The 27,106-nt window shown below is 43.2% G+C and overlaps 2 protein-coding genes across 12 annotated transcripts in view; both read left to right on the top strand.

Moving 5' to 3' along the window:
- BIRC6 (baculoviral IAP repeat containing 6) overlaps positions 1 to 9,408 on the top strand; it is a 262,265-nt gene extending 252,857 nt beyond the window's left edge. For all 11 annotated transcript variants that reach the window (XM_033176091.1, XM_033176090.1, XM_033176081.1 and 8 more), the window contains 2 exons: positions 1,516 to 1,650; positions 8,250 to 9,408. In XM_033176091.1, coding sequence (XP_033031982.1) covers positions 1,516 to 1,650; positions 8,250 to 8,429 — 315 coding nt within the window. In that variant the 3' untranslated portion in view covers positions 8,430 to 9,408. The remainder of the gene's footprint in view (positions 1 to 1,515; positions 1,651 to 8,249) is intronic.
- Positions 9,409 to 19,369: 9,961 nt separating this feature from the next.
- The window catches only part of TTC27 (tetratricopeptide repeat domain 27), a 189,665-nt gene continuing 181,928 nt past the window's right edge, over positions 19,370 to 27,106 (top strand). The window contains 3 exon segments of the mRNA XM_033176078.1: positions 19,370 to 19,732; positions 22,215 to 22,392; positions 26,198 to 26,327. Of these exon segments, the coding sequence (XP_033031969.1) occupies positions 19,645 to 19,732; positions 22,215 to 22,392; positions 26,198 to 26,327 (396 nt within the window). The 5' untranslated portion in view covers positions 19,370 to 19,644.

Below are 27,106 nucleotides of genomic sequence, written 5' to 3'. Positions count from 1 at the left end.
AGAAGGGGATGACGTTTACAGAAAGCAAATATGTATCATTTGAGACAATTCATCTTTCTCAGTCTTTAGAACCTAGCTTGCATTAAAGGCGCCACTCCTTGGCCATGTATGCTTTCCCAGTTTTCCTAATCAAATGCCATTCACTACTCTTTGAATGCCCTGGGCTTTTTGTTTTTGTTTATTGTTGTTCTTTAAAATATATTTTTCTGGTACATTCACCTCCCATCTGATTTTGTTATCACTGTTCTTCATTTAAAGCTGTCTCATACTTCTGTATCCCAGAGGCTTCAAAACCAATAACTATTAAATGTGGTGGGATTGTATTGGTGTTTGACATTCATTCCCAGAGCTTTCTAGTGATTTTCCCTTTGTAGGTTTGATTGTCTGTTCTTTAGGGCAGACATGCTCCCTGGGCAATGCTCAACCAGAATACAGAGTAATGTTTCCAAATTGATAATTGTTTTCTAGTTTAAATTTGTCAGAAATAGACTCTTACTACTATATGTTAGTAGAAATTTTACTCAGTTTTTCAAAGATAGAATTCAAAGATAGAATTTAAAAATCGCCAATGTAAACCACAGTAATAATAAGGAAATTTAACTTCCTAAAATAAAATCCTATCTATAAATTAAACAGAAGATACAATTAAGCAAGTAAGAATAGTGCCATTTCTGGGGGATCCATTTCTGGGGATTTCTGTGTGAATGCCTTTGGCATTTAGAATATACTTATCTAGGTGTTCTTTGAGTTATCTTTTAAAATATTTTTCTCCTGGTTACTTATTTATTTGCATTTGCCTTCTGAATATATTGTATCATATGTGTCTTGTGGTCTCTGGACAGGATTAATTTTCCAAGTGTCTGACCGGGATTGTACACTCTTTTCTGCTATAAATCTCTCTCCCTTCCCCTCCCCTCCCTTCCCCTCCCCTCCCCTCCCCTCCCCTCCCCTCGAGTCTTGCTCTGTCGCCCAGGCCGGAGTGCAGTGATGGGATCTCGGCTCACTGCGACCACTGCCTCCTGGGTTCAAGCGAGTCTCCTGCCTTAGCCTACCAAGTAGCTGGCAATACAGGTGCCTGCCACCATGCCTGCCTAATTTTTGTACTTTTAGTTTCACCATATTGGCCAGGCTGGTCTCGAACTCCTGACCTTGTGATCTGCCTGCCTCGACCTCCCAAAATGCTGGGATTATAGGCATGAGCCACCACACCAGGCCATAAATTTAATATATATGTATTTCAACACGTCATCTCAAATCATGAGCTTGATTTTTCCCTGCTAATATTGTAGAGTTGATTAAATTGAGTTTTATGGAGAGAAAAACATTGCAATGTCTGTATATTTATTTCTTTAAATGTATTTGTAATAATATTCTAAATACTAATTTAAATGTATAGTATACATATATTTATTTAAATGTATTTATAATACATTTTATTTTCTTATAATTTCATTTACTGTGTCTTTTAAATTTGACTGTAAACACTGCTTGTTCTCCTGCTTACTTTTTCTCAAGGTAATACACAAACATTTTTACTTGAAAAGAGTTGAGATAATGGCCCAGTGTGAGGAGTGGATTGCGGATATCCAGCAGTACAGCAGTGATAAGCGGGTAGGCAGGACTATGTCTCACCATGCAGCAGCTCTCAAGGTGAGTAAGCCTTTCTAACATGAGCCTTGTTGCTTTAAGAGTTGTGTAATTATTAGGCCGGGCACGGTGGCTCAAGCCTGTAATCCCAGCACTTTGGGAGGCCGAGACGGGCGGATCACGAGGTCAGGAGATCGAGACCATCCTGGCTAACACGGTGAAACCCCGTCTCTACTAAAAAATACAAAAAACTAGCCGGGTGAGGTGGCGGCGCCTGTAGTCCCAGCTACTTGGGAGGCTGAGGCAGGAGAATGGCGGGAACCCGGGAGGCAGAGCTTGCAGTGAGCTGAGATCCGGCCACTGCACTCCAGCCTGGGCGACAGAGCAAGACTCCGTCTCAAAAAAAAAAAAAAAAGAGTTGTGTAATTATTGACAGAACCATGCCTACCAGAAGATAAGGGGAGGGAGGGAATTAAAGAAACATAATATTTATTTTCAGTTCAGAGGAATACATTGTTACTCAGAAGTCTATAGAAAAGATACATTTTTTTTGCTAGTAGATTGACAGTTCCTAAAATAAAAAGTGGGTCCAAGGACTGAGTCAGCAGAGTTTTGTAAAGTTCCTTGAAGATAATGGTGGCAAGATGTGCTCCATGAATACCTTTTCCTTTTTCTTTTTTTCTTTGGAGACTGTATTTCACTCTGTTGTCCCAGCCTAGAGTGCAGTGGTGGCATCATGACTGACTCTCTGTAACCTTGAACTCCTGGGTTCAAGCAGTCCTCCCACCTCAGCTTCCCATGTTTCTGGGACTACAGGCAGCTGTCACAGTGCCCAGCTAAATTTTTTTATTTTCAGTTTTGTAGAGGGGCTCTCACCCTGTTTCCTAGGTTAGGCTCAAGTGATCCTCCCACCTCAGCCACCCAAATCACTGGGATTATAGGCATGAGCAACCGTGCCGACTTGAAGGACTTCTTTTATTCTCTTAGTCTTTCCCTAGGCCTCCTGCCTTCCATATTTTTATTACTTAGAGGGATGAGGGAGATGTGAGTTGCAGATTCTCCCTCAGCTGATGGTGGCAGTGGCTGTGTTAAGGGGGACAAGCAATTGTTTTCAATTTGGACGTTCACAGAGTGGAAATGTGAAATGTGATGGTTTGGAAGATTTTGTGTCTACCCATGGAGATCTTTCCTTGTAACAGCCTTCCTTTTTTCCTGCATCTGAATGTCTTTACTCATTTCATCCTCCACCAATATCCTCCCTTTTTCTATCTTCAGGTTTTTCTATTTCTACTGGCTTGTTATCTTCTAATTTTAAAGCTGTCTTCACTTCAAGCAACTAGTTGATGATAAGGATTTGTTAGTTTTTTAGGTGTGATTTTTTAAAAGATCCCTATCTTTTCAGGACATGTACAGAAATATTTGTGAATGATAAAGTGTATGATGTCTGGAATTTACTTCAAAATAAAATGAGAAGGAGAAAGTCTGGGGATATAGATGAAAGAAGATGGGCCATGAGTTGATAATGGTTGAAGCTGTGTGATGGATACATGGGAGTTCATTGTACTCTTCTACCCACTTCTGTATATGTTTGAATTTTTTCACTACAAAAATGTTTTTAAAAAGAGAGAAAAACACTTGCAGAAAATTTCCCTAAGCTACTTCTATTTTGCCTCTATTATTATGAAACAGATTGTCTTCTTTCACCCTCAGACTATAGCAGTTGATGCTTCTTGCCTCCATTTTTTAACCTTTGTCTCACTAATCAACCTTTTGCAGTTTGACTTCTGTTTTACCAAAGTTACCCTGTCTCCAGTTCTCAAAGCGAGTGACCCCGGCTCACTTCTCTATTCACTTCGTGTGCTCTCCCTCCTCCAGGCTTTTACACGTGCTTGCTCACCTCCATTCATATTTCAGCTTAAATTTCACTTCATGGAACCCTGCCTTGACTGGTTTGTTTGTTTGTTTGTTTGTTTTTGAGACGCTGTCTCTCTCTGCCATTCAGGCGTGATCTTGGCTCACTGCATCTTCCGCCTCCCTTGTTCAAGCGTTTCATCTGCCTCAGCCTCCTGAGTAGCTGGGATTACAGGCATCTGCCACCAGACCCAGCTAATTTTTGTATTTTTATTTTGTTTTCTTTTCCCTTCCTTCCTTCTTTTCTTTCTTCCTCTCGCTCTCTTTCTTTCTCTTTCTTTCTTTCTTTCTTTCTTTTTCTTTCTTTCTTCTTTCTTTCTTTCTTTTTTCTTTCTTTCTTTCTTTCTTTCTTTTTTCTTTCTTTCTTCTTTCTCTCTTTCTTTTTCTTTTCTTTTCTCTTTTCTTTCCTTTCTCCCTCCCTCCCTCCTTTCTCCCTCTGTCTCTCTCTCTCTCTCTCTCTCTCTCTCCTCTCTCTCTCTCTCTCTCTCTCCTCTCTCTCTCTCTCTCCTCTCTCTCTCTCTCTCCTCTCTCCCTCTGTGCCTACCTGTTAAAACACTGTTAACATTTGCTTAATGTTTGTCTTTTGTAGTATACTTTTCATCTGTAGACTATCTTGGCTTTTCTGCTTACACTCTTAATCCTTTCAGTATGTTTTCCTTTTTCTCTTTTCCTGAGCAGTTGTTTACCTGAGGCTTACTTTTTGGCCTTCAGAATGATTTTTTTTCCTCTTTCTGTTTTTTCTTCATTGTATCTGTAACCCTGACTTTGGCCATTTACTCTCTAAAAGTGACACTTCAAACTGTTTTCGGCTCTTAGCCTTCTCTTGAATTGTATTACTGACATTTTTTACATAGATGCTCTGTCATCATCTCCTTAAAGGAGATTTTCCTCAAATCAAGTTTTTTAGTTTTCTATTTACTTAATTTTACTTGATTTTAAACCATTATTCTCTGTCTTAGAATCTTCAAGTATTATGTATCTCATCCTTCATCCAACACCCCTGGTCAGTACTAGGTCCTGTCAGTATTACTTCATAAGGGGACTGTCCCTCTCCCCAACTCATGATTTCTGTTGAGTTCCCACAGCCTTGTCTGTTTGTCCAGCTTCCTTGTACCAGGTTCTCCCCCTTTCAGTTCCTCCTTTAGTGCATTACCAGGCTGATCTTCCCCAAATATCTATTTAGATATGTTTTTCACTTATACAAAACTGGCTCAAGTCCAGCTTCTTTTCATTCAGTCTCTTGCTTATATCCACATACATTTATTTCTTCTGTGTCACTGTCACCTGGAATTTTCCATCTCTGAATTAATCCAAATTTGTATCATTTTAACTATACATTTGCTGTTGAATGCTGCACAAGAAATGTACATAATTGGCTAGGCACAGTGGCTCACGCCTATAATCCCAATACTTTGGGAGACCAAGGCGGGCGGATCACTTGTGGTCAGGAGTTCAAGACCAGGCCGACCAACATGATGTAACCCCAACTCTACTAAAAAAAAAAATACAAAAATTACTCAAGTGTGGTGGCTTATGCCTGTAGTCCCAGCTTTTGGGGAGGCTGAGGCAGGAGAATCACCTGAACCTGGGAGGTGAAGGTTGCAGTGAGCCGAGATTGCGCCATTGCTCTCTAGCCTGGGCAACAAGGGTGCAAAATTCCCTCTTCAAAAATAGATAAAAAGAAAGAAAAGTATGTAGTTGTTTAGCTTGACTCCACAATAAAATCATAGTATCCCTGTATTAGACTGTTCTTGCATTGCTATAAAGAAATCCTTGAGACTGGGTAATTTATAACAAAAAGACATTCAGTGGACCCATGGTTCTGTAGGCTGTACAGGAAGCATGGAGCTGGCACTTACTCCGCTTCTGAAGAGGCCTCAGGACCTTTTACTCATGGCGGAAGACGAAGCAGAATCAAGAAGGAGTAGGGGCATGGGAGGTGCCACACTTCACAACAACCAGATCTCGTGATAATTCACTCACTATCTCAGGACAGCACCAGTCCAGGAGGAAACTGTCCCCATGATCCCCATTTCTCTCCCCTCTAACACAGGGATTACATTTCAACATGAGATTTGGGCAGGGACAAATATCCAAACTAGCTCAATCCCCAGCCTTAACTGGGTCCTCATGATTGCCAGATTTTTCTTTCTCCTTCCCTAGTTAGTGTTTTCACCTGTTGTCCAGAGTGGAAGGAAAATCAAGGCTAGGGAAATTTTCACTTACCGGCATGTAAATATGCTTTGAAACTTTGCAAATAGCTGCAAAGTATAGTTGTTTTTTCCTATTTGTGTGTCTTATAATTTCAGCCAGAATTTTAAACTCCATAAGCTTAAAGATTTTATCCTCATTCTACTCATTGCCTTTTGTTGTTGGTATTTAACACAGTGTCTCATACATAAAAATTGTTCTATAAATGTTATTTAGCTAATTTTCAAAGTCAGCTGTTAACACAATTTATTTTTATATTTTATTTTATTTTATTTTATTTTTGAGATGGAGCCTTGCTCTGTTGCCAGGCTGGAGTGCAGTGGTGCGATCTCGGCTCACTGCAACCTCTGCCTCCCTGGTTCAAGTGATTCTCCTGCCTCAACCTCCCGAGTACCTGGGACTATAGGTGCACACCACCACAACCAGCTAATTTTTGTATTTTTAGTAGAGTTGGGGTTTCACCATGTTGGCCAGGATGGTCTCGATCTCTCGACCTCGTGAGCTGCCTGCCACGGCCTCCCAAAGTGCTGGGATTACAGGCTTGAGCCAACCACCGCGCCTGGCCGACACAATTTTAAAAGCCTTTGGTGTGATTATTTAAGGTCATTTCTCTCTCACCAGAAAATTATGAACCAAATCTTTGCATGTGTGGACAACCACACACTCCCAATTAACATGCCTATATCCTTCTCTAAGTTGCAATATAGAGCAAAGCAAAGTTTATTTAATCTCTATAGATCTTCTTTTTAACTTAATTTTTTAAAAAAATTCTAATGATAGGCTGGGTGCAGTGGTTCACACCTGTAATCCCAGCACTTTGGGTGTCTGAGGCAGGCGGATTGCTTGAGATTAGGAGTTCGAGACCACCCTGGCCAAGAAGGCAAAACCCCGTCTCTACCAAAAACACAAAAAAATTAGCTGGGCATGGTGGTGTACGCCTGTAATACCAGTTGATCGGGAGGCTGAGGCACGAGAATTGCTTGCATCTGGGAGGTGGAGTTTGCGGTGAGCTGAGATTGTGCCTCTGTACTCTAGCCTGGGTGACACAGTGAGGTCTTGTCTCAAAAAAAAAAAAAAGGCCGGGCGCGGTGGCTCAAGCCTGTAATCCCAGCACTTTGGGAGGCCGAGACGGGCGGATCATGAGGTCAGGAGATCGAGACCATCCTGGCTAACACGGTGAAACCCCGTCTCTACTAAAAATACAAAAACTAGCCGGGCGAGGTGGCGGGCGCCTGTAGTCCCAGCTATTCGGAAGACTGAGGCAAGAGAATGACGTGAACCTGGGAGGTGGAGGTTGCAATGAGCTGAGATCACGCCACTGCACTCCAGCCTGGGCGACAGAGCGAGACTCCGCCTCAAAAAAAAAAAAAAAAAAAAAAAAAAAAAAAAAAAAAAAATTCTAATGATAAAATTATTTCTAAGGTTTATTCTGAGCATTAAGTGGGAAAATTAGTGTGAACATTTGCAGACATTTTACATATGGCCTACTACCTGATAAATAGTTTTTTCATTCGGTAAAGTATCAGTGGATTTATTTTAATTTATGGACTTGTCTTTCTCTCAAAAATATTTAGCCAGAGTCAGCATGTATGACAAATCAAGGGATTACGGTGTTTAATTTGAAAGAGTGTATAGGCTGGGCACAGTGGCTCACACCTGCAATCCCAGCTCTTTGGGAGGTCAAGGCAGGTGGATCGCTTGAGACCAGCCTGGGCAAAATGGCGAAACCCCATCTGTATAAAAACTTAGCTAGGCATGGTGCCTCATTCCTGTAGTCCCAACTACTTGGGAGCCTGAGGTGGGAGGATTGCTTAAGCCCAGGAGGTTGAGGCTGCATGAGCTGTAATTGTGCCATTGCTCTCCAGCCTGAATGACAAAACAAAGCTATCTTAAAACAAAATAAAAGAATATATATATCTAGGCCGGGTGCGTTGGCTCACGCCTGTAATCCCAGCACTTTGGGAGGCTGAGGCAGGTGGATGACAAGGTCAAGAGATTGAGACCAGCCTGACCAAGATGGTGAAACCCTGTCTCTACTAAAGATAAAAAAAATTAGCTGGGCATGGTGGCGCATGCCTGTAGTCCCAGCTATTCGGAAGACTGAGGCAAGAGAATGACGTGAACCTGGGAGGTGGAGGTTGCAATGAGCTGAGATCACGCCACTGCACTCCAGCCTGGGCAACAGAGCAAGACTCCGTCTCAAAAATAAATAAATAAATAAAAGAGTATATGTATCTAATAATGTCCTTTAAGTTGTCAGTAATGCTATTTCTGTGATAGCTTGGGAACATGCGTAGGATCTACTGGTAGGTTACTGACGTCTTTTCAGCAACATCAGTTACTTTGAGGTTAAGGATTCTTGTCAGTTTTGCTTACTACCTGCTGTATCAAGTGCCTCTACCAGTGGCTTGCACAAGGGGGCGCTCAGTAAACATTTGTAGGCTTAATGCTTTGGGCTTTGTTAAAATTCAGTTTCTGCCTCAAATGATGTTGTGCTAGAGGGTTTACAGTTCTAACATTAGTCCTTTTCTCCTGCATAGCGTCACACTGCTCAGCTTCGTGAAGAGTTGCTAAAACTTCCCTGCCCTGAAGGCTTGGATCCTGACACTGATGATGCCCCAGAGGTGTGCAGGACCACAACAGGTGCTGAGGAGACTCTAATGCACGATCAGGTTAAACCCAGCAGCAGCAAAGAACTCCCCAGTGATTTCCAGTTATGAGCTGCATTGACATGGACTTCATAGACACAAAGGCTTTGAAGCACAAGCCAAATATGTCAATATTTGTATGTAAGAAACTAATTATGTAATAGGTAATGAAACTGAAACTATACTATGCCCTTAAGGAGATCCAGTTTAATTCAAGGTGATCTTTTATTTACCTGTACAGGATTGTAAACTTTTTTGTGCTTTTATTTTTCAATTGTGAGAACCACTGATTGGTATGTTCAACAAATTTGTGTATACAAAGAAATGGATAAATCACTGCTATATAAGGGAAACTACCTTAGGAAAGAATGTTTACTGAATGTTTATTTTATTTTATTTTTTACTGTAGAGTGAGGGGTTGTTAACAAAGAATATATATTGGTCATTCTTACAACTACTATTTAAAGTCAGCAACTTTTCACTGAATTTGATAGATTTTATGTTTGGCCATATCTTCATGCTCACATTTGATTTCTGAAGACCTCCTACATACACTTCAATAAAAGTTAAATGGACATACTCCCTCTTTTTTGATTTACTGGTACATTTTTAAAATAATAAATCTGCCATAAAATGCATTATATCTGGAGACTTGCACTTGTATGGATGAATTTATTACATTCAACATATTTAATTTTATGCCTTCTAATTCTAAGATGCAGAAAAAAATAAATGAACATGATTTTATTCTATGCCAACATTTGGGCCTCTGAATGTATCTGTTATTTGAATTGAAGTATTTGAAAAGGAATGGTCAATTTGAAAGTCATTCTAAACTGATTTTTTTTTTTTTCTAAAGGGCTTCTTTTTTCCTGGACTATGTGGTTTTATGACTAAAGTCACATGTATGTATTAAACATTGAGGCTCTGTAGAGGAGAGAGGATGTACCTCTCTGGTGCTGTTACAGTACATTCTGTACCTGCCATACAGGCTCATTTTCATGCAAATTCTTCCTGGAGCCAAATAAATAAAGACTTAGGTAAATTAGTATGTCTTGTTTCTAAACCCCTTTGCCATGGTGTGAAATGCTATTTCTATAAAGAATTGAACACTCTCAAGACTGAAGCATGGGAAAACAAAGGATGTTTTTCCAAGACCAGTTACCGCAGGGGAAAGGCTAAGGTGATCCTTGACAGTATTTTTATAAAAGTGGCGGCCGTGCACAGTGGCTCACGCCTGTAATCCCAGCACTTTGGGAGGCCGAGGCAGGCAGATCTCCTGAGGTCAGGCGTCTGAGACAAGCCTGGCCAATGTGGTGAAATCACATCTCTATAAACACACAAAAATTAGCCAGGCATGGTGGTACGTGCCTGGAATCCCAGCTACTCAGGAGCTGAGGCAGGAGCTGGAGCTGAGACCTGAATCTGAAGCTAACCAGAAGAAGCTGTATTCTGAAAGGCTAATTGTTCTCTGAAGAAAACGGGGAGCTTGGAGAAATGATACTCTCTTATGTACGAAGTATAGAGCTCCTTCAGCATGGAAAAAGGAGAAACGAATAGTATTTGGATAGGAAATCAAAGATTCTAAAATACAGTGTTAGGTCTGGTGGGCAGTGAGCTACACCGAGAATGACAATATAGTGGTACTTTACGAGAAGAAAAAAATTGTATGTCACCCACAGACATGCCAGCTAAAATCTAAGTATAAAATTATCAGCAATAATAAAAGTCATTAATCCTCTAGGCTATTTTTTGTTGTTTTTGGACTGTAAGTGCTGGATGATAAAAGCTGTATCAAATGTATTGTTTGTCTTCCATATCAAATGAAAGTAACAATACCAGTACTATAAGGTCCAGTTCATATTTTTTAAAAACCAAAGTCTAAACACCTAAATTGGAACCAATTACATTAAAACGTTCCATCAGAGATCCAGACTTTTTGTCAGCAAACATTTGAGCACTCATTCTTTACTAGTTGCAAGTTCCTGCACTTGAGGAGTGAATGACAGACATGAAAACATGTCAGTGCCATCTGGTAAGTTTCCTGGTAGAGTTATTTACAGGGTAATACTGGGAGCACAGAGGAGAATCCTTATCTCAGGCAAAACGTTGGGTGGGCACTGAGGTGATAATGGTCTGGAAAGGCTTCCTGAGTGCAGACTGAGTCTTGAAGGATGAGGATAAAGAAGTTAGGCAGAAACAAGATAATCCAGTCACAGGAGAGCAAAAGGAGAGCTCAGGTTGATGGCACCATGTTAGAGGATTTTTTTTTTTTTTTTTTTTTTGAGACGGAGTCTAGCAGACTGTCACCCAGGCTGGAGTGCAGTGGCGCGATCTCGGCTCACTGCAAGCTCCGCCTCCTGGGTTTACACCATTCTCCTGCCTCAGCCTCCCGAGTAGCTGGGACTACAGGCGCCCGCCACCTCACCCGGCTAGTTTTTTGTATTTTTTAGTAGAGACGGGGTTTCACCGTGTAGACCAGGATGGTCTCGATCTCCTGACCTCGTGATCCACCCGTCTCGGCCTCCCAAAGTGCTGGGATTACAGGCTTGAGCCACCGCGCCCGGCCTAGAGGATTTTTAACAGGCAAATGAGGATAGTCAAATGGGATGGGAGGCAGTGGTTTTAGAAAGAGAGGAGGAGTCAGTTCATCCCAGGCCTTTGCTTGCGCTGTTGAGGAGCTTTGACATCCTGTAGGTGAAGGAGAACTCACAAGTAGCTCTAAGGAAGCAACCTGATTAGACTTATTTCAGGAAGATTATTCTGCAAGCTGTTGGGAAGGAAGGAGATCAGTTAAAAGCCTGCTCACATCCAAGCAATAGGTCATAAACTAGGGCACATAAACTGTGGAGATTAAGAGACAGTTGACAGGGCTTTGGGAAATACATATATTTTGGTATGAGAATAACTTCAGCATGTTTTCAGGCTGGGGAGCCAGGGGAGAAGTCCTTGGGGAAGGATGGAGAAAGCCTAACAGACATAAATGACCTGGGTCCAAGAGCACATGCGGAGAGCTTGAAGAGATGTGAAAATCAGTAAACTGAATTGGTCTATTTGTGAAACTTTTAACTAAAGTTTTTATCTTAAAAGTAAAAAAACAAAAAGTAAAACTGCTTAAATACCTTCCTAGCATTAAGACAAAAATCTCCAAAGTCAGACAAATGTAAAAGGTCAGACTGTAGGCTGGGCGTGATGGCTCATACCTATAATCCCAGCACTTTGGGAGGCCGGGGCGGAAGAATTGCTTGAAATCAGGAGTTTGAGACCAGCCTGGGCAACATGGCAAAACCCCGTCTCTACAAAAATAGCAAAATTTGCTGGGCATGGTGGCACATGCCTATGGTCCCAGCTTACTTGGGAGGCTGAGGTGGGAGGATTGTTTGAGTCTAGGACGTGGAGTGAGCCTAGATCACGTGACTGCACTCCACTGTGGGCAACAGCAAGACCCTGTCTTAAAAAGAAAAGTAATGGATTTTTTTTTTTTTTTTTTTTTTTTTTGAGACGGAGTCTTGCTCTGCCGCCCAGGCTGGAGTGCAGTGGCCGGGTCTCAGCTCACTGCAAGCTCCGCCTCCCGGGTTTACGCCATTCTCCTGCCTCAGCCTCCCAAGCAGCCGGGACTACAGGCGCCCGCCACGTCGCCCGGCTAGTTTTTTTTGTATTTTTTAGTAGAGACGGGGTTTCACCATGTTAGCCAGGATGGTCTCGATCTCCTGACCTCGTGATCCGCCCGTCTCGGCCTCCCAAAGTGCTGGGATTACAGGCTTGAGCCACCGCGCCCGGCCGAGTAATGGATGTTTTTAACCCATCTCTTACTGTTGGACAGTTTGGAATTGCTTTTGTTTCTGCTTTATAACTAATGCTGTGATGAGTATGGTCTTATCTTTATTTTCTTACGATAAATCCTAGAAGTAGAATGCCTAAGTCAAAGGTTTTGACATATAATGACCACTTTCCGGAGAGGTACTGATTCACGCTTGGAAAATCATTTAGTGTTGCCATGTGTTGGCCAGCATTGGAGATTATAATTTTTTGATCTGATATTTGCATTATCATCAAACATGTTTTAATCTGCATTCAACATTGTTTATATTTATTACCCATTTGAATTTCTAATTTCTACTTTTGTCAGTTACCAGTTTATACCTTTTCCCTATTTTGTGTATTTTCTTAGAGTCTTTTAATATGTATCAGCTACTTATAGTAGACTATTAGTTTTGTCAAACTTCCATGTATTTGTCCAGATGGCCTTTTAATTTTTGTTTAATTTTTCTCATAGAAGTTTTAAATTGTGGGGCCAGGTGCGATGGCTCACTCCTATAATCCCAGCACTTTGGGAGGCTGAGGCGGGTGGATCACAAGGTCAAGAGATCGATGCCATCCTGACCAACATGGTGAAACCCCATCTCTACTAAAAAAAAAAAAAGCTGGGCTTGGTGGCGTGCGCCTGTAGTCCCAGCTACTTGGGAGGCTGAGGCAGGAGATTTACTTGAACCCAGGAGGCGGAGGTTGCAGTGAGCCCAGATCGCACCACTGCACTCCAACCTGGCGATAGAGTGAGACTCCGTCTCAAAAAGAAAAAAAATAATAAATTGTGAAGTCATCTGTTGATCTGTTGCTTTCTGATTTTAATTACATTTTATTCTTTTGAAGTGATTCCCTATGCAAAGACAAAAAAAGGCTATATATTTTCTAACTAAATTGATTTTTGGTATTGTAGGCTTGGCTGCAACTGAATTGCAACAGGCTTGAGCTACTTCCCATCTCCCACCCTGCAGAGGCAGGCATGGTGGTGACAAGCCAGAGTCCAAATGTGGATGGAAGATATAAGCCACGTTGAAAGGAAGCTCCAACCTTTCTCTTTCCTCTTCAAACTCTGCCCAGTTTCTAGCAGCCATCCAGGCCTCCTTTCTCTCAGTTTCTAGCCTCCTGATGCTTCAAGCTCTAAAGGGACTGACGTGAACCCTGTGAGCCTATACATTTCCTGTATAGAAGAGGCATTCTCTGGCCTTCTTTCTCCCTTAGCTCTTGGATGTGATCCCGTAGTGCTCCCATGAGCTCCACTAAAAGTCTGCTTTCCTCTGCTTCCTTCGTGTGTGCCCCTCTTCAGGTTGCACCAGCTGTTTTCCTCTGCAGGAAGAGACTGCAGACCACCACCATTTTAATTGTTTTCAGTTTATTCACGCCTCACTTCTCCAGGGAGGGAATACCCAGTCCAATCACATCAGCTGCAGGCTGACCTGGGCCGCTGGGAGACCTATGGCTTCAGGTTAGACACTTCTGCCTGCTGGGGTCCCCAGGATACTGCTCCTCCCCACCTCCCTGTACTGCTCTGGGTCACAAGGTAGACATGCATTTCCCTCGTTCTTACTCCTACCATTTCTGTTCCTTGCTGTTGCTTTCCCCCAGCCTTTCTATAGGTTTTGTTCTTTGGTTTATTCCCTTTTTCACCTTGCTGTCTGCAAAGTCAGCAATGCAGCCATAGAGTGCCTTCCATCTCTGGAGCTTTTCCCATCTTTAGAGGAACCAGCTAGAGCTCCTTTAACCTGTCTGTGCCCCCTTTCTGGGAGCTGCTATTTTTGTTATTGCCCTTCTTGCCAGATGAGTATGAGATTTCCCAAGCCTGGACAATTTTCAAATATTTGTCCTGTTGGGGTTTTTTTTTTTTTTTTTTTTTTTGTCTCTTTACATAAGACTTTGTCAGAATTTTTTTTTTTTGGCTATAAATTCACAAATGAGGCCGGGCGCGGTGGCTCAAGCCTGTAATCCCAGCACTTTGGGAAGCCGAGACGGGCGGATCACGAGGTCAGGAGATCGAGACCATCCTGGCTAACATGGTGAAACCCCGTCTCTACTAAAAATACAAAAAACTAGCCGGGCGAGGTGGCGGGCGCCTGTAGTCCCAGCTACTTGGGAGGCTGAGGCAGGAGAATGGCGTGAACCCGGGAGGCGGAGCTTGCAGTGAGCCGAGATTGCGCCACTGCACTCCAGCCTGGGCGACAGAGCGAGACTCCGCCTCAAAAAAAAAAAAAATAAAATAAAAATAAAAAAAATAAATTCACAAATGAAAAAAATATTTTTCAAGCCCAAATCACTCATATGGTAGTCTTGGTTTAAAAAAAAAAAAAAAAAAATCTTCCCCCAGTAGTCTCCATACCCTAGAGGTAGCAGTTACTTCCTGAAGCAAGGCAAATACTTCCTTTGACCCAAAGAGCCAAGTTAATCTCCCAAAGAAGTTTAGCAAGGGAGAGCTCAGAAAGGCCTGAAGCTCCCTACCCTTAGGTGTGATTTGTAAATGCCTCTTTACCAAGGAAAGATAACGCCTTAACTTGTTCTGAGCACTTGTACCTGCTCTGCAATGTGCTGGATTCTTGGGATAAAATGTCTTATTAAGAGTCTGACCCTACCCCCAGGAAGCTGTCAGTCTAATGAAAGAAATAAATATATTCATCATTTCAATAGTATTTTGGGAGTCTTCCAGTTATCACCAATTTCAGTCTCTGAGCCGAAGCGATCACCTTGGATTGTGAGTCAAGGAAGGACAGATCCCTGAGAAGACTTCATGCAGCTCTAGGAAAAGCTTATACTCTTCAGTCATCTGGCTTCTGATTTCACAATGAGAAAACTATACCCTCGTCTGCCTCAAAGGAGGAACCCCTAATACTTAGCTAATAATTGCTAACATGTTTTGGTATCTGTGTCCTAGATCCTATGTTTAGTACTTGATAGCTTAATCTCATTATCAGTTGGTCTCAATTTGCCAACTGCTAGGGAAAAAGCATCACACTCTGGAGACACGGAAGCATACCATCTATCCCCTCCCTTCAATCAGTCTGCCCTTGCTTCTAGCAGGCGACCCCCACCTCACCCCATCTTCTATTTTTCTTTTCTTTTTTTTTTTTTTAGAGAGAGTCTCACTCTGTAGCCCAGGCTGGAGTGCAGTGGCGCGATATTCCCGGCTCACTGCAAGCTCCGCCTCTCGGGTTCACGCCATTCTCCTGCCTCAGCCTCCCGAGTAGCTGGAACTGCATGCGCCCGTCACCATGCCCGGCTAATTTGTATTTTTAATAGAGATGGGATTTCACCATGTTAGCCAGGACGGTCTCGATTTCCTGACCTCGTGATCCGCCCGCCTTGGCCTCCCGAAGTGCTGGGATTACAGGCGTGAGCCACCGTACCTGGCCCTCAGTATACTCAAACAATAGTTCTCCTCTTCTGTTAGTATCTATTAGCACCTATGGGACTTAAGACGTAAAACCTTTTTTTTTTTTTTTCTGAGACAGAGTCTGGGCTCTGTCACCCAGGCTGGAGTGCAGTGGCATGATTTCAGCTCACTGCAACCCCTGCTTCCCGGGTTCAAGCGATTATCATGCCTAAGCTTCCCTAGTAGCTGGGATTATGGGTGTGCACCACCACCACACCCAGCTGGGTCTTGCTTTGTCGCCCAGACTGGAGTGCAGTGGTGCGATCTCAGCTCACTGTAACCTCCACCTCCTGGGTTCAAGCGATCCTCCCACCTCAGCCTCCCTAGTAGCTGGGACTACAGGTGTGTGCCATCACGTGAAGCTAATTTTTGTATTTTTAGTAGAGACAGGGTTTCACCATCTTGGCCAGGCTGGTCTCGAACTTCTGACCTCAGGTGATCCGCTTGCCTTGGCCTCACAAAGTGCTGGGATTACAGAAGTGAGCCACTGCACCCAGCCATGTGTTTGAACTAATTCTGTCTCCTATCTTTTTAAGTGGTGAAAGGGAGGCTGGATCTGTCATTAGCTCAAGCATAAGGAAGTCAGGATTGCGAACAGCATTTCATGACCCTTCCATCTCCTTTCATATTCATTAACAGAGCTCACATTTAATAATAATTTTAACAGTGTTTGCAGATGTTTGTGGCAACTTTATTTGAAGTAGCCAAACCTGGAAACAACTTCAACATCCATCCACAGATGAATAAATAAACACATTGTGATATATTCATGCAATGCATACTCTTCAGTTATATTTTTTAAATGAACGTTGATATATACTGTATATGAATATCAAAATAATTATGCTAAGTGAAAGAAGCCAGAAAAAAGTATATGCTGTATGATTCCATTATATAAATCTAGAACATGCAAACTCATCAATAGTGACAGCAGATCAGTGGTTGCTTGGGGTGTGGAGAATGGGGACGGCAAGAGGGCGGGATTATCAAGAGGAACCAGGAAACCTGGAGGACTGATGGGTATGTTCGCCTTCTTGATTGTGCTGATGGTTCATGAGTACATACATATATTAAAACCTAACAAATCGTACAGTTAAAATATGTGCACTTTTTGCCAATTATACCTGAGTAATGCTTTTTATAAAATTGTTGTATGAAGCTTAAAATCTGGTCTCCCAAGACCAATATTCTCCAGAAGCCTTCTCCTGACATAACAATTCTTTCTTCTCCTGACACTGCTGATCCCCTGCTCTTTCCAAACCCTGTGTCCCTTGGAACAATGGCCCCGCAACCACTGCTTTCCCTCAGAGAGTGAGCCAGTCCTTGCCCTGTGCTTCCTTCTAGTCAGTGCAACCAAACAGATCTGGGTCCTCCTTGACCCCTCTGATGCTCCCATGGCGCCATTATTTTCTCCAATCTCCTAGCCTTTTGCAATAATTGTTGAATTTACATCTCCACCCACCCTCCTTCCTATTTTTTCTCGAAGAAATGATGCAAAACCTTGTTTCCTTATCACCCAGTATTTTGAAATAGAGGTGTTATAATTTTATTTATTTTTTACTGTAGACCAAATGTTACTATAAACATTTAGCTAGAATCACTAGTTTAGAGAAGATGAAATTTTGTAATAGGTTGGGAACTATTTGACATAAGAGACGAGAAAGGAAACAACATGGATTAGAGGCATAAAATAAGCCAAGGATAGTGCTAAACTATGTTAAAAGTATCTCTTACTTAACTCATTCTTGGTCTTGAATTTGGAGACTTCTGGCTTTCTGTCTCCATTGGGTTCTGGAACTGTGGCAGCCAGAGCCTCACCTTCCAGATAGGAGATTTAAAGAGTCTTTTGGAGAAATCTGACCAGCCCAAGAAAAAAAGACTTTCAGATAGTGACATACAGACTCCTCTGTTTCCAACAGACTCGTCAGCCGAGGCATTCTATACTGAATCCTACAGTAGATATCTCATTGCCTGTTCAATTTCCACTCACTATGTACATATTTTTAATTGAGATCATATTCCCCCTCTACTTTATTACTGGAATTCACTTTGCTTGAAGGGAGATGAGGCAGACTTCAGTCACCATCATGGTCTAGCATACCATATTTAAAACAAACCAACCTTGAATTTAAGTGAAAGTTGCAAGTTTACTATGTGGATCAATGGGGTGCTACATACAGATGAGGAACTTTGGCAGAGCGGCCAGTGTGTTTCTACAGACATTCATCTTTAACAATGATCAAATCAGTTCAGACAGTGCTGGCTTTTGTACTTAAGGAAATGAACAGACATTCTGGTCAAGTATCATTTTCTTTTTTTTTTTTTTTTTGAGACGGAGTCTCGCTCTGTCGCCCAGGCTGGAGTGCAGTGGCACGATCTAGGCTCACTGCAAGCTCCGCCTCCCGGGCTCACGCCATTCTCCTGCCTCAGCCTCCTGAGTAGCTGGGACTACAGGCGCCCGCCACCGCGCCCGGCTAATTTTGTGTATTTTTTTTAGTAGAGACGGGGTTTCACCATGGTCTCGATCTCCTGACCTTGTGATCCGCCCGTCTCGGCCTCCCAAAGTGCTGGGATTACAGGCGTGAGCCACCACGCCCGGCCTCAAGTATCATTTTCTAGAAAAATAGTTTTTAATTACTTCTCAATGGGAGGACATTTTAGGGCATCCGCTCTTCTCCAATCACAGTCAGGTCTGGCTTCCTTTGGTATCTGCTGGCAGTGACTGAGCTGAGCTGAGTTCCTCTCCCTCCACATTCTGGAGTGGCTCTTTATTTTTATTTTTATTTTTTTCCTTCCTTCCTTCCTTCCTTCCTTCCTTCCTTCCTTCCTTCCTTCCCTCCCTCCCTCCCTCCCTCCCTCCCTTCCTCCTTCCTCCCTCCCTCCCTCCCTCCCTCCCTCCTTCCCATTGCCCAGGCTGGAGTGCAGTGGCACCATCTCAGCTCACTGAAATCTTCGCCTCCCGGGTTCAAGCCATTCTCCCGCCTCGCCCTCCGAGTAGCTGGGATTACAGGGTGCGCCACCACATCTGGCTAATTTTTGTATTTTTGGTAGATACGGGGTTTTACCATGTTGGCCAGGCTGGTCTCGAACTCCTGACCTCACGGGATCCACCCGCTTCATCCTTCCAAAGTGCTGAGATTACAGGCGTGAGCTACCGCGCCCACCCTCTAGCTGTTTCTTAGGAATGTTGCTAGGAAGATTGAAAGAAGTACAAATAAGGTACCAGCTCTGTCCTCGTAAGCAAGCACGCAGGGGAGGCTGGTTTGTCCCCTTGCAATTTCTTTGTGATCACCCCTGGGATCACTCTTCTGCAGCGTTCAGACACTGTTCCAAAAATTTCCCTGCAACAGCGGCAGGGGCAGATCTCCCACCAGGCCATGATTCATGTAGTGGCAGTGTCAAAACCAGATCCTTTCCGTACACGCTCATTCACCCAAAGACCCATGCTATGCTGACGGGGTTCCAACCTGGGCTTCACCGACTCCACGTCAGAGGGTCTGTGATTCCCTGAGAGGGTACTCTAACCGTGAGAGCAAGAGCCCACCTGCACTCTGCGCGAAGGACTGAGGTTTTCATCGGGTTGTCAAGAGCGTTCAGACCCCAAATGGTTTCAGAATCACAACTCTAGCCCTTCCAATCAAACTGCTTTGGCTAAGATGTCCGTTTTGAGTTGCATTTGAATCCTAGCCCTCGGTGGGAGGCATACTCACTTCCACGTTCACGGTTCTTGGAAGCGGTCCCATTGGGGGCGGGGCTGAGCGCGACCGCGCCCTCAACTCCTCCTATTGCCCGCCCCGGGGTGGGGCATACCCACGCTACAGGCTCCGTACCCAAGCTCGGGTTCGTCTCCTAGGCGGAAGCCGGACCAGAGAGCTTGCGTGTTTTTCCCAAGGTGCCCCGCGCTGCTGTTATGGCCGCCTCATTGTGGTGGTATCCGCACATGGAGATCTAGGGCCGCGGGTGTATTTACTGTAACTGTCGCCACTAGATTTCAGCGTCTTAGGACTCTCCACTTTTCACTTTCTTTTGTTGACTCCCGTGTGGCCCTCGTGGGAGCCTATTTTGGCTGCCGCTGTGTCTGGGGTGATGTGGACCCCGGAGCTGGCAATTCTGAGGGGATTCCCCACTGAGGCAGAGCGGCAGCAATGGAAACAGGAGGGGTTCGTCGGTTCAGGTGAGAGGTTACCTACCAGGGTCTTAGGCTATCGTGGGAACTGTGAGGAAAAGGGATGGCAGCGACTGATTCTCATCCCTCCCTTCGTTTTTTGCGAACAAAATCTAGCTCATTCTTTGAGGCTTTGAGTCGTTGAGTCTTTGACATCATGGGCGTGGACCTCACGCTCTGCCCAAAGCTTCTTACCGCCCAGGTTCAGTGATAATAACAATGGCAATGCCAGTTATTTTTCTAAGCCCTTAACATGTACTCAGTCATTTAATGCTTATAGTAGATACTTAAGGCAGATACCATTTTAATCCCACTTGCGGTGAAGACCTGTAAATACAGTTTGGTTAAGTAATTTTATTTTATTTTTATCTATTCATGTATTTATTTATTATCTATTTATTATTATTTATTTATTTTTTGAGACAGAGTTTTTATTTTTTTGCCCTGGCTGGAGTGCAGTGGCGCGATCTCAGCTCGCTGCAACCTCTGCCTCCCGGGTTCAAGTGATTCTCCTGCCTCAGACACCAGAGTAGCTGGGATTACGGCGCTCGCCACCACGCCCGGCTAATTTTGTATTTTTAGTAGAGTCGAGGTTTCACCACATTGGCCTAGCTGGTCTCGAACTCCTGACCTTAGATGATTAGCCCACCTCAGCCTCCCAAAGTGCAGGGATTACAGGCCTGAGCCACCGCGCCCGGGTCTGGTTAAGTAATTTGGTTTTTTTTTTGTTGTTTGTTTGTTTTTGTTTTTGTTTTTTGAGACGGAGTCTCGCTCTGTCGCCCAGGCTGGAGTGCAGTGGCCAGATCTCAGCTCACTGCAAGCTCCACCTCCCGGGTTTACGCCATTCTCCTGTCTCAGCCTCCCGAGTAGCTGGGACTACAGGCGCCCGCCACCTCGCCCGGCTATTTTTTTGTATTTTTTAGTAGAGACGGGGTTTCACCATGTTAGCCAGGACGGTCTCGATCTCCTGACCTCGTGATCCGCCCGTCTCGGCCTCCCAAAGTGCTGGGATTACAGGCTTGAGCCACCGCGCCCGGCCAAGTAATTTGTTTAAGGTCACACAGTTGGTAAGCAGAGAAGCTAAAAGGAGGCAGCAACGTTTTTTTTTTTTTTTCTGAGATGGAGTCTCCTTCTTCTTGCTCTGGGTAGAGTGCAGTGGTGCCATCTCGGCTCACTGCAACCTCTGCCTCCGTGGTTCAAGCGATTCTCCTGCCTCAGCCTCCCAAGTCGCTAGGACTACAGGCATGCACCACCATGCCCGGCTAAGTTTGTATTTTTTTTTTTTTTTTTTTTTGAGACGGAGTCTCGCTCTGTCGCCCAGGCTGGAGTGCAGTGGCCGGATCTCAGCTCACTGCAAGCTCCGCCTCCCGGGTTTACGCCATTCTCTCGCCTCAGCCTCCCGAGTAGCTGGGACTACAGGCGCCCGCCATCTCGCCCGGCTAATTTTGTGTATTTTTTTAGTAGAGACGAGGTTTCACCATGTTAGCCAGGATGGTCTCGATCTCCTGACCTCGTGATCCGCCCGTCTCGGCCTCCCAAAGTGCTGGGATTACAGGCTTGAGCCACCGCGCCCGGCCTAAGTTTGTATTTTTAGTAGAGATGGCTTTCACCCTGTTGGTCAGGCTGGTCTGGAACTCCCAACCTCAGGTGATCCACCTGCCTCGGCCTCCCAAAGTGCTGGGATAACAGCCATGAGCCACCACGCAACAGCCTAAGCAGCAAGGATTAATTCTTGTGAGCAATGAATATTTACCAGAGAGATAAAAGAGTTAAAAGGCACGTTTACTGGCACGTCTGGTTGTGGGATTTAGGCTGGACCCAGAAGAGTAATAACGAATAGTGTAGTGTGTAAAGTACTTTGTGTTAATGTGTGTGTGGGGGCACTCGTGTGACACAGGTGCTTTCAAGTGACAGGAAGTTTGAAGTTTGGTGGTCTGGAAAAGTTTCCTAGAAGAAGTCAGACTTGAGCTGATTTTAGATTAAAGGGAAAGACTAGTAAGTGGAGAAGAGTTCAGGCAAAATCACAAGTGCAAAGTGTGGAGTCAGGAATATGCATGGGACATTAGGGAAATAATGAGTAAACCAGCGTTCTTGGAGTGACTTTTCATGAAGAGAAAATAATGGAGGTAGAAGGAGCCAGATTGTGAAAAGTCTTAGAACCTTGACTAAGGAAACTTTTCTGTTGTCAGTAGGAATCTTTGTGAATTTCCCAGCAAAAGAGTAAATACCTATTAATGAGCAATATTATTTCTGGGGCTGACTTCCACTTTGGGGCTCATAGTCAGTATGAGTGAGCTGCTAATTCTAGGAGAGAAAATGTTTTGTAGAATGATGGGGATTTACTGAGTGCCTTGTGATTGACATACAGTAAGCATTTTAAGTCTATAGATTGTTTTTGCACACTGAAATGGTAGATTTACCTAATAATGTTGTCCTTTACGGTATGAAACAAAATTTTTTCGGATTACTGCACTAATTTTTTATGTTACAGAGAGTGGATCTTTCCTACAATTGCTGCTGGAAGGGAACTATGAAGCCATATTCTTAAATTCAGTGACTCAAAATATTTTTAATTCAGCAACAACCGCTGAGGAAAAGATTGATAGCTACCTGGAGAAGCAGGTAGTAACATTCCTGGATTACTCAACAGATTTGGACACAATGGAAAGGTAGAATTTTATTTGAAATTTTTATAGAGGAACAGACTGAATACATTTAATAGCACCTTGACAGGGTAAGGCACTGATTTTAGCAGTTGAGAAACCTTGCCTTACATTTACTCAAGACTCATGATGTACCAAGTAATCTGTGTAAAAACTCTTGTCCAGAATGAAAAACTAAAGTGGTGCAGGATAAAATGGTTTCATATATGAGACTGACACATATTTGGGTATTAACTGCTAACCGACTCCCATGAGCTCCCAAATGGTTAGGTCTTGTTGGCTTTACCCACCAGCAAAACTTTAGACCTTATTTCCTTTTAACTTAAAAACATACTTTCAGGCTGGGTGCGGTGCCTCATGCCTGAAATCCCACAACTTTGGGAGGCCGAGGTGGGTAGATCACATGAGGTCAGGAGTTTAAGAACAGCCTGGCCAACATGGTGAAACCCCGTCTGTACAAAAATACAAAAATTAGTTGGGCATGGTGGCGTGCGCCTGTGATCCCAGCTGCTAGGGAGGCTGAGGCCAAAGAATCGCTTAAACCTGGGAGGCGGAGGTTGCAGTGAGCTGATAATCGTGCCATTGCACTCTAGCCTGGGCAACAGAGCGAGACTCTGTCTCAAAAAAAAATACCAAAAAACATACTTTCAATCTTGTTATTTCTGCATAGCTGGGTGCTAATTTGTAACTATTTGTGTTTTAGATTATTATCTTTATAGAACTCAGTGAACTAATGTTTTTGTTATGAAGCCGTTGGTTTACCTTCTTCCATTAAAGTTTGTGTAATTTTATAGGGTCAAGTACAGCAGGGAAACCTAAGCTTTTCAGTGGCTTATATTTCACTGTTATAAATTTGATACCTCTGTCTTTCGTCTACTATCTGTGGCAACCATGTCACGCTTTAATTATCTTATAAATACATGCAATTTTATTTTACCATTTTTTCTAGGAAATAGCTTCATTTGGTTCTAAAACAAACTATTATAGTAGATGTGGAGGTTCTGAAGATGAATAAAGCATAACCCATATTCATAAGGAGTTTGCAAAAGAATGCTACTACAAGCTTTTAATTTTATTTTGAAAATTAATATTATTCATTTTCTTTTCTTTTTTTTTTTTTGGATGGAGTATCACTCTGTTGCCCAGGCTGGAGTGCAGAGGTGTGATCTCGGCTCACTGCAACCTCTGCCTCCCAAGTTCAAGTGATTCTCTTCCCTCAGGTTCCCATGTAGCTGGGATTACAGGCCTGCGTCACACCTGGCTAATTCTTTTTGTATGTTTAGTAGAGATGGGGTTTTACCATGTTGGCCAGGCTGGTCTTGAACTCCTGACGTCAGGTGATCTGCCTACCTCAGCCTCCCAAAGTACTGGGATTACAGGCGTGAGCCACTTCGCCCAGCCTCCATTTCATTTTCTTAGTTTACTAGTAGTTATGTTCCTTCAGTGTCGTTCTTTTTTTTTTTTTTTTCTTTAGTTCCTTTTTGTGGAGATGGTGTCTTGATATGTTGCTCAAGCTGGTCTCGAACTCCCAGGCTTAAGCATCCTCTCACCTCTGCCTCACTAAGTGTGGGGATTATAGGCATGAGTCACTCTGCCCAGCCAGATTCTTATTGCTTTGTGATACGTGTGCATTCTCATAGCAGCTAGCCTTGTGGTCCCCATTAAAACAACACATTCACCCAAATGCGTTTCACTGATAGATCAGATTTCTATCTTGTCACATAAAGCTAAAAAGAGCCATTTCAGTTGACTCATTTTCAGACATTTGAAAGTTAAAGTGTATTCTCAGTTCACCTTATGGATTTTGTTTTTTGATTAAGACAGTTTATTAAGGCTGTTTTCTCCAAATTTCCAAACTTCTGATTGCAAACCAGCTCTCTTGTTATCTTTTTTCTCTAATGCTGCTTATTCTTTGCATTGCATCCGGAGTTTTGTATTTTTGCTACCATAGGCTTGTATGTTTGATTTTTTTTTTTTTTCTTTTTCTCAAAGAATCTTCCTTTTAAGGAAAGGCCTAGGGGTTGTGGGGGAAAAAGTGGCTCCTAATACTTTCTCTTCAGAATGAAACTCCAGGATTCCCCCGCTGTTATTTGCTAGAGTTGAATCTGTACCTATTTAGGTCCTAATTAAGGGTTTGGCACATTATGGCTGGCAGGCTAACTAAGTGGCTAAGAATTAATGGTTTTTACATTTTTAAAGGGTTGGAAAAAAACAAACGTGATATGCAAAGTCTAAAATGTTTCCTAGCTGTCCCTTTAGAAAAAGTTTGCCTATCCCTGTCTCATGTCACAGCAAGACTGAAAAATAGAGGTTTCACTAAAATGTCTATGTTTTGTTGTTGTTGTTGTTGTAGCATTTGGTGGTATGGGATCGGTAAAAGGTTAGCAACAACTTTATATCATCACTTTTCTTTTGTATAAAGTCAGTTTTCTATACATCTTGCAATGTCAGAGCTGTTAAAGGGAATGCAAGAAAAACTTACAGATGTCTGATCAGAACCTAAACCAACACTGTTCAGGATAATTTTCTGTGGAGATAGAAGTGCTCTCTATCTTCATTGCCCAGATGGTAGCCACTAGCCACACTATAAACTATGAGCACTTGAAATATGGAAAGTGTGACTAAGGAACTGAATTGTAAATTTTATTAATGTTAACTAATGTAAATTTAAACCATGTGTGGCTCATGGCTATAATATTGGATTTTGTAGACCAAAATTTTTTTCTTTTTTTTTTTTTTGAGACGGAGTCTCGCTCTGCTGCCCAGGCTGGCGTGCAGTGGCCAGATCTCAGCCCACTGCAAGCTCTGCCTCCTGGGTTCACGCCATTCTCCTGCCTCAGCCTCCCGAGTAGCTGGGACTACAGGCGCCACCACCTCGCCCGGCTAGTTTTTTGTATTTTTAGTAGAGATGGGGTTTCACTGTGTTCACCAGGATGGTCTCGATCTCCTGACCTCGTGATCCGCCCGCCTTGGCCTCCCAAAGTGCTGGGATGACAGACTTGAGCCACTGCGCCAGGCCTCAAAATTTTTTCTTTTTAAGAGAGACAGGGCCGGGCGCGGTGGCTCAAGCCTGTAATCCCAGCACTTTGGGAGGCCGAGATGGGCGGATCACGAGGTCAGGAGATCGAGACCATCCTGGCTAATACGGTGAAACCCCGTCTCTACTAAAAAATACAAAAAAACTAGCCGGGCGACGAGGCGGGCGCCTGTAGTCCCAGCTACTCGGAAGGCTGAGACAGGAGAATGGCGTGAACCCGGGAGGCGGAGCTTGCAGTGAGCTGAGATCCGGCCACTGCACTCCAGCCTGGGTGGCAGAGCAAGACTCCGTCTCAAAAAAAAAAAAAAAAAAAAAAAAAAAAAGAGAGAGACAGGATCTTGCTTTGTCATCCAGGCTGGAGTACAGTGCTATAATCAAAGCTTACCACAGCCTCGAACTCCTGGACTGCAAGCAATCCTCATGCATCAGCCTCTTGAGTAGCTGGGATGTACCACCATACCTGACTAACTTCTTAATTTTTTGTAGAGACGGGGTCTCACTATGTTGCTCAGGCTTGTTTTGAACTCCTGGGTTCAAACAATCCTCCCACCGTAGCCTTCCAAAATACTGGAATTACAGGCGTGAGCCACTGTGCCTAGCTAACCTAAATTGTTGTAAGTTTTAGAAATTTTTTTTTTTTGGTAATACTCAAGGGTAGTCTCAATAAATGTTGATAGATATTATTTTCTTAATAAAACTGAAATGGAATAGTGTGTTTGAGATTATACAGTGATAGTAGTTCATATTTATTTCTTTAACCATTCTTATATGCAGACAGCAGTTGATATTTCTACTTGGTGTGAGCAGTTTGCAACTTTTTGTTCAGAGCAACTGGACGGGGCCTCCTGTTGACTTACATCCTCAGGATTTTTTGTCATCTGTTTTGTTCCAGCAATTCAGTGAGGTATGCTTGTTGAAAATGTTGTATGTAATTATTATTGTGTTATTTATTTTTTATAAGCAGGTCTTTATAAACTGGAACTAATAGTAGGTAGGAAAGAAACATGACTTTATGGTTTGCACAAAACTACTAAGAATGCTTGTTCATTGATCAGATTTTCACGTATTTCCAGAAGTTCCATTGTCAAACTCCTCTTCATACACACTCCATTTTATGGAGCCGTGTTGGCTGTGCTTTTAATGAAAGTACAGACAGCTGCACCAGTTGTTTAGTTGATTGTATCACCTCAGTTACATAAAGATTTTTTTTTTTTTGAGATGGTATCTCACTCAGTCACCCAGGCCGTTGTACTGTGGCTAGACCTGTACCTACAGGTCTCAACCTACTCAGGCTCAGGTGATCTTCCCACCTCAGCCTCCCAAGTAGCAGAGACTACAGTCGCATGCCACCATGCCCAGCTAATTTTTTTGTAGAGATGGAGTTTTGCCATGTAGCCCAGGGTGGTCTAAAACTCCTGGGCTCAAGTCGTCTGCCTGCCTCAGCCTCCCAAAGTGCTAGGATTATAGATGTGAGCGCTGTACATAAAGATCTTTAATGGCAAAACAGCAACTCTGGAAATCTGTTTAATTTTATTTCAGGTAAGTTTTTAATTAAATTAACTAATTAATTTTTTGAGACAGAGTCTTGCTCTGTCACCCAGGCTGGAGTGCAGTGGCATGATCTCAGCTCACTGCAACCTCTGCCCCATGGGTTCAAGCAATTCTTCTGCTTCAGCCCCCCAG

The sequence above is a fragment of the Trachypithecus francoisi genome, unplaced genomic scaffold, assembly GCF_009764315.1.
Source record: "Trachypithecus francoisi isolate TF-2019V2 unplaced genomic scaffold, Tfra_2.0 Lachesis_group17, whole genome shotgun sequence".
Classification (NCBI taxonomy): Eukaryota; Metazoa; Chordata; class Mammalia; order Primates; family Cercopithecidae; genus Trachypithecus; species Trachypithecus francoisi.
The sequence above is the reverse complement of the archived record's forward strand: the minus strand, read 5'-3'. Positions and strand labels throughout refer to the sequence as shown.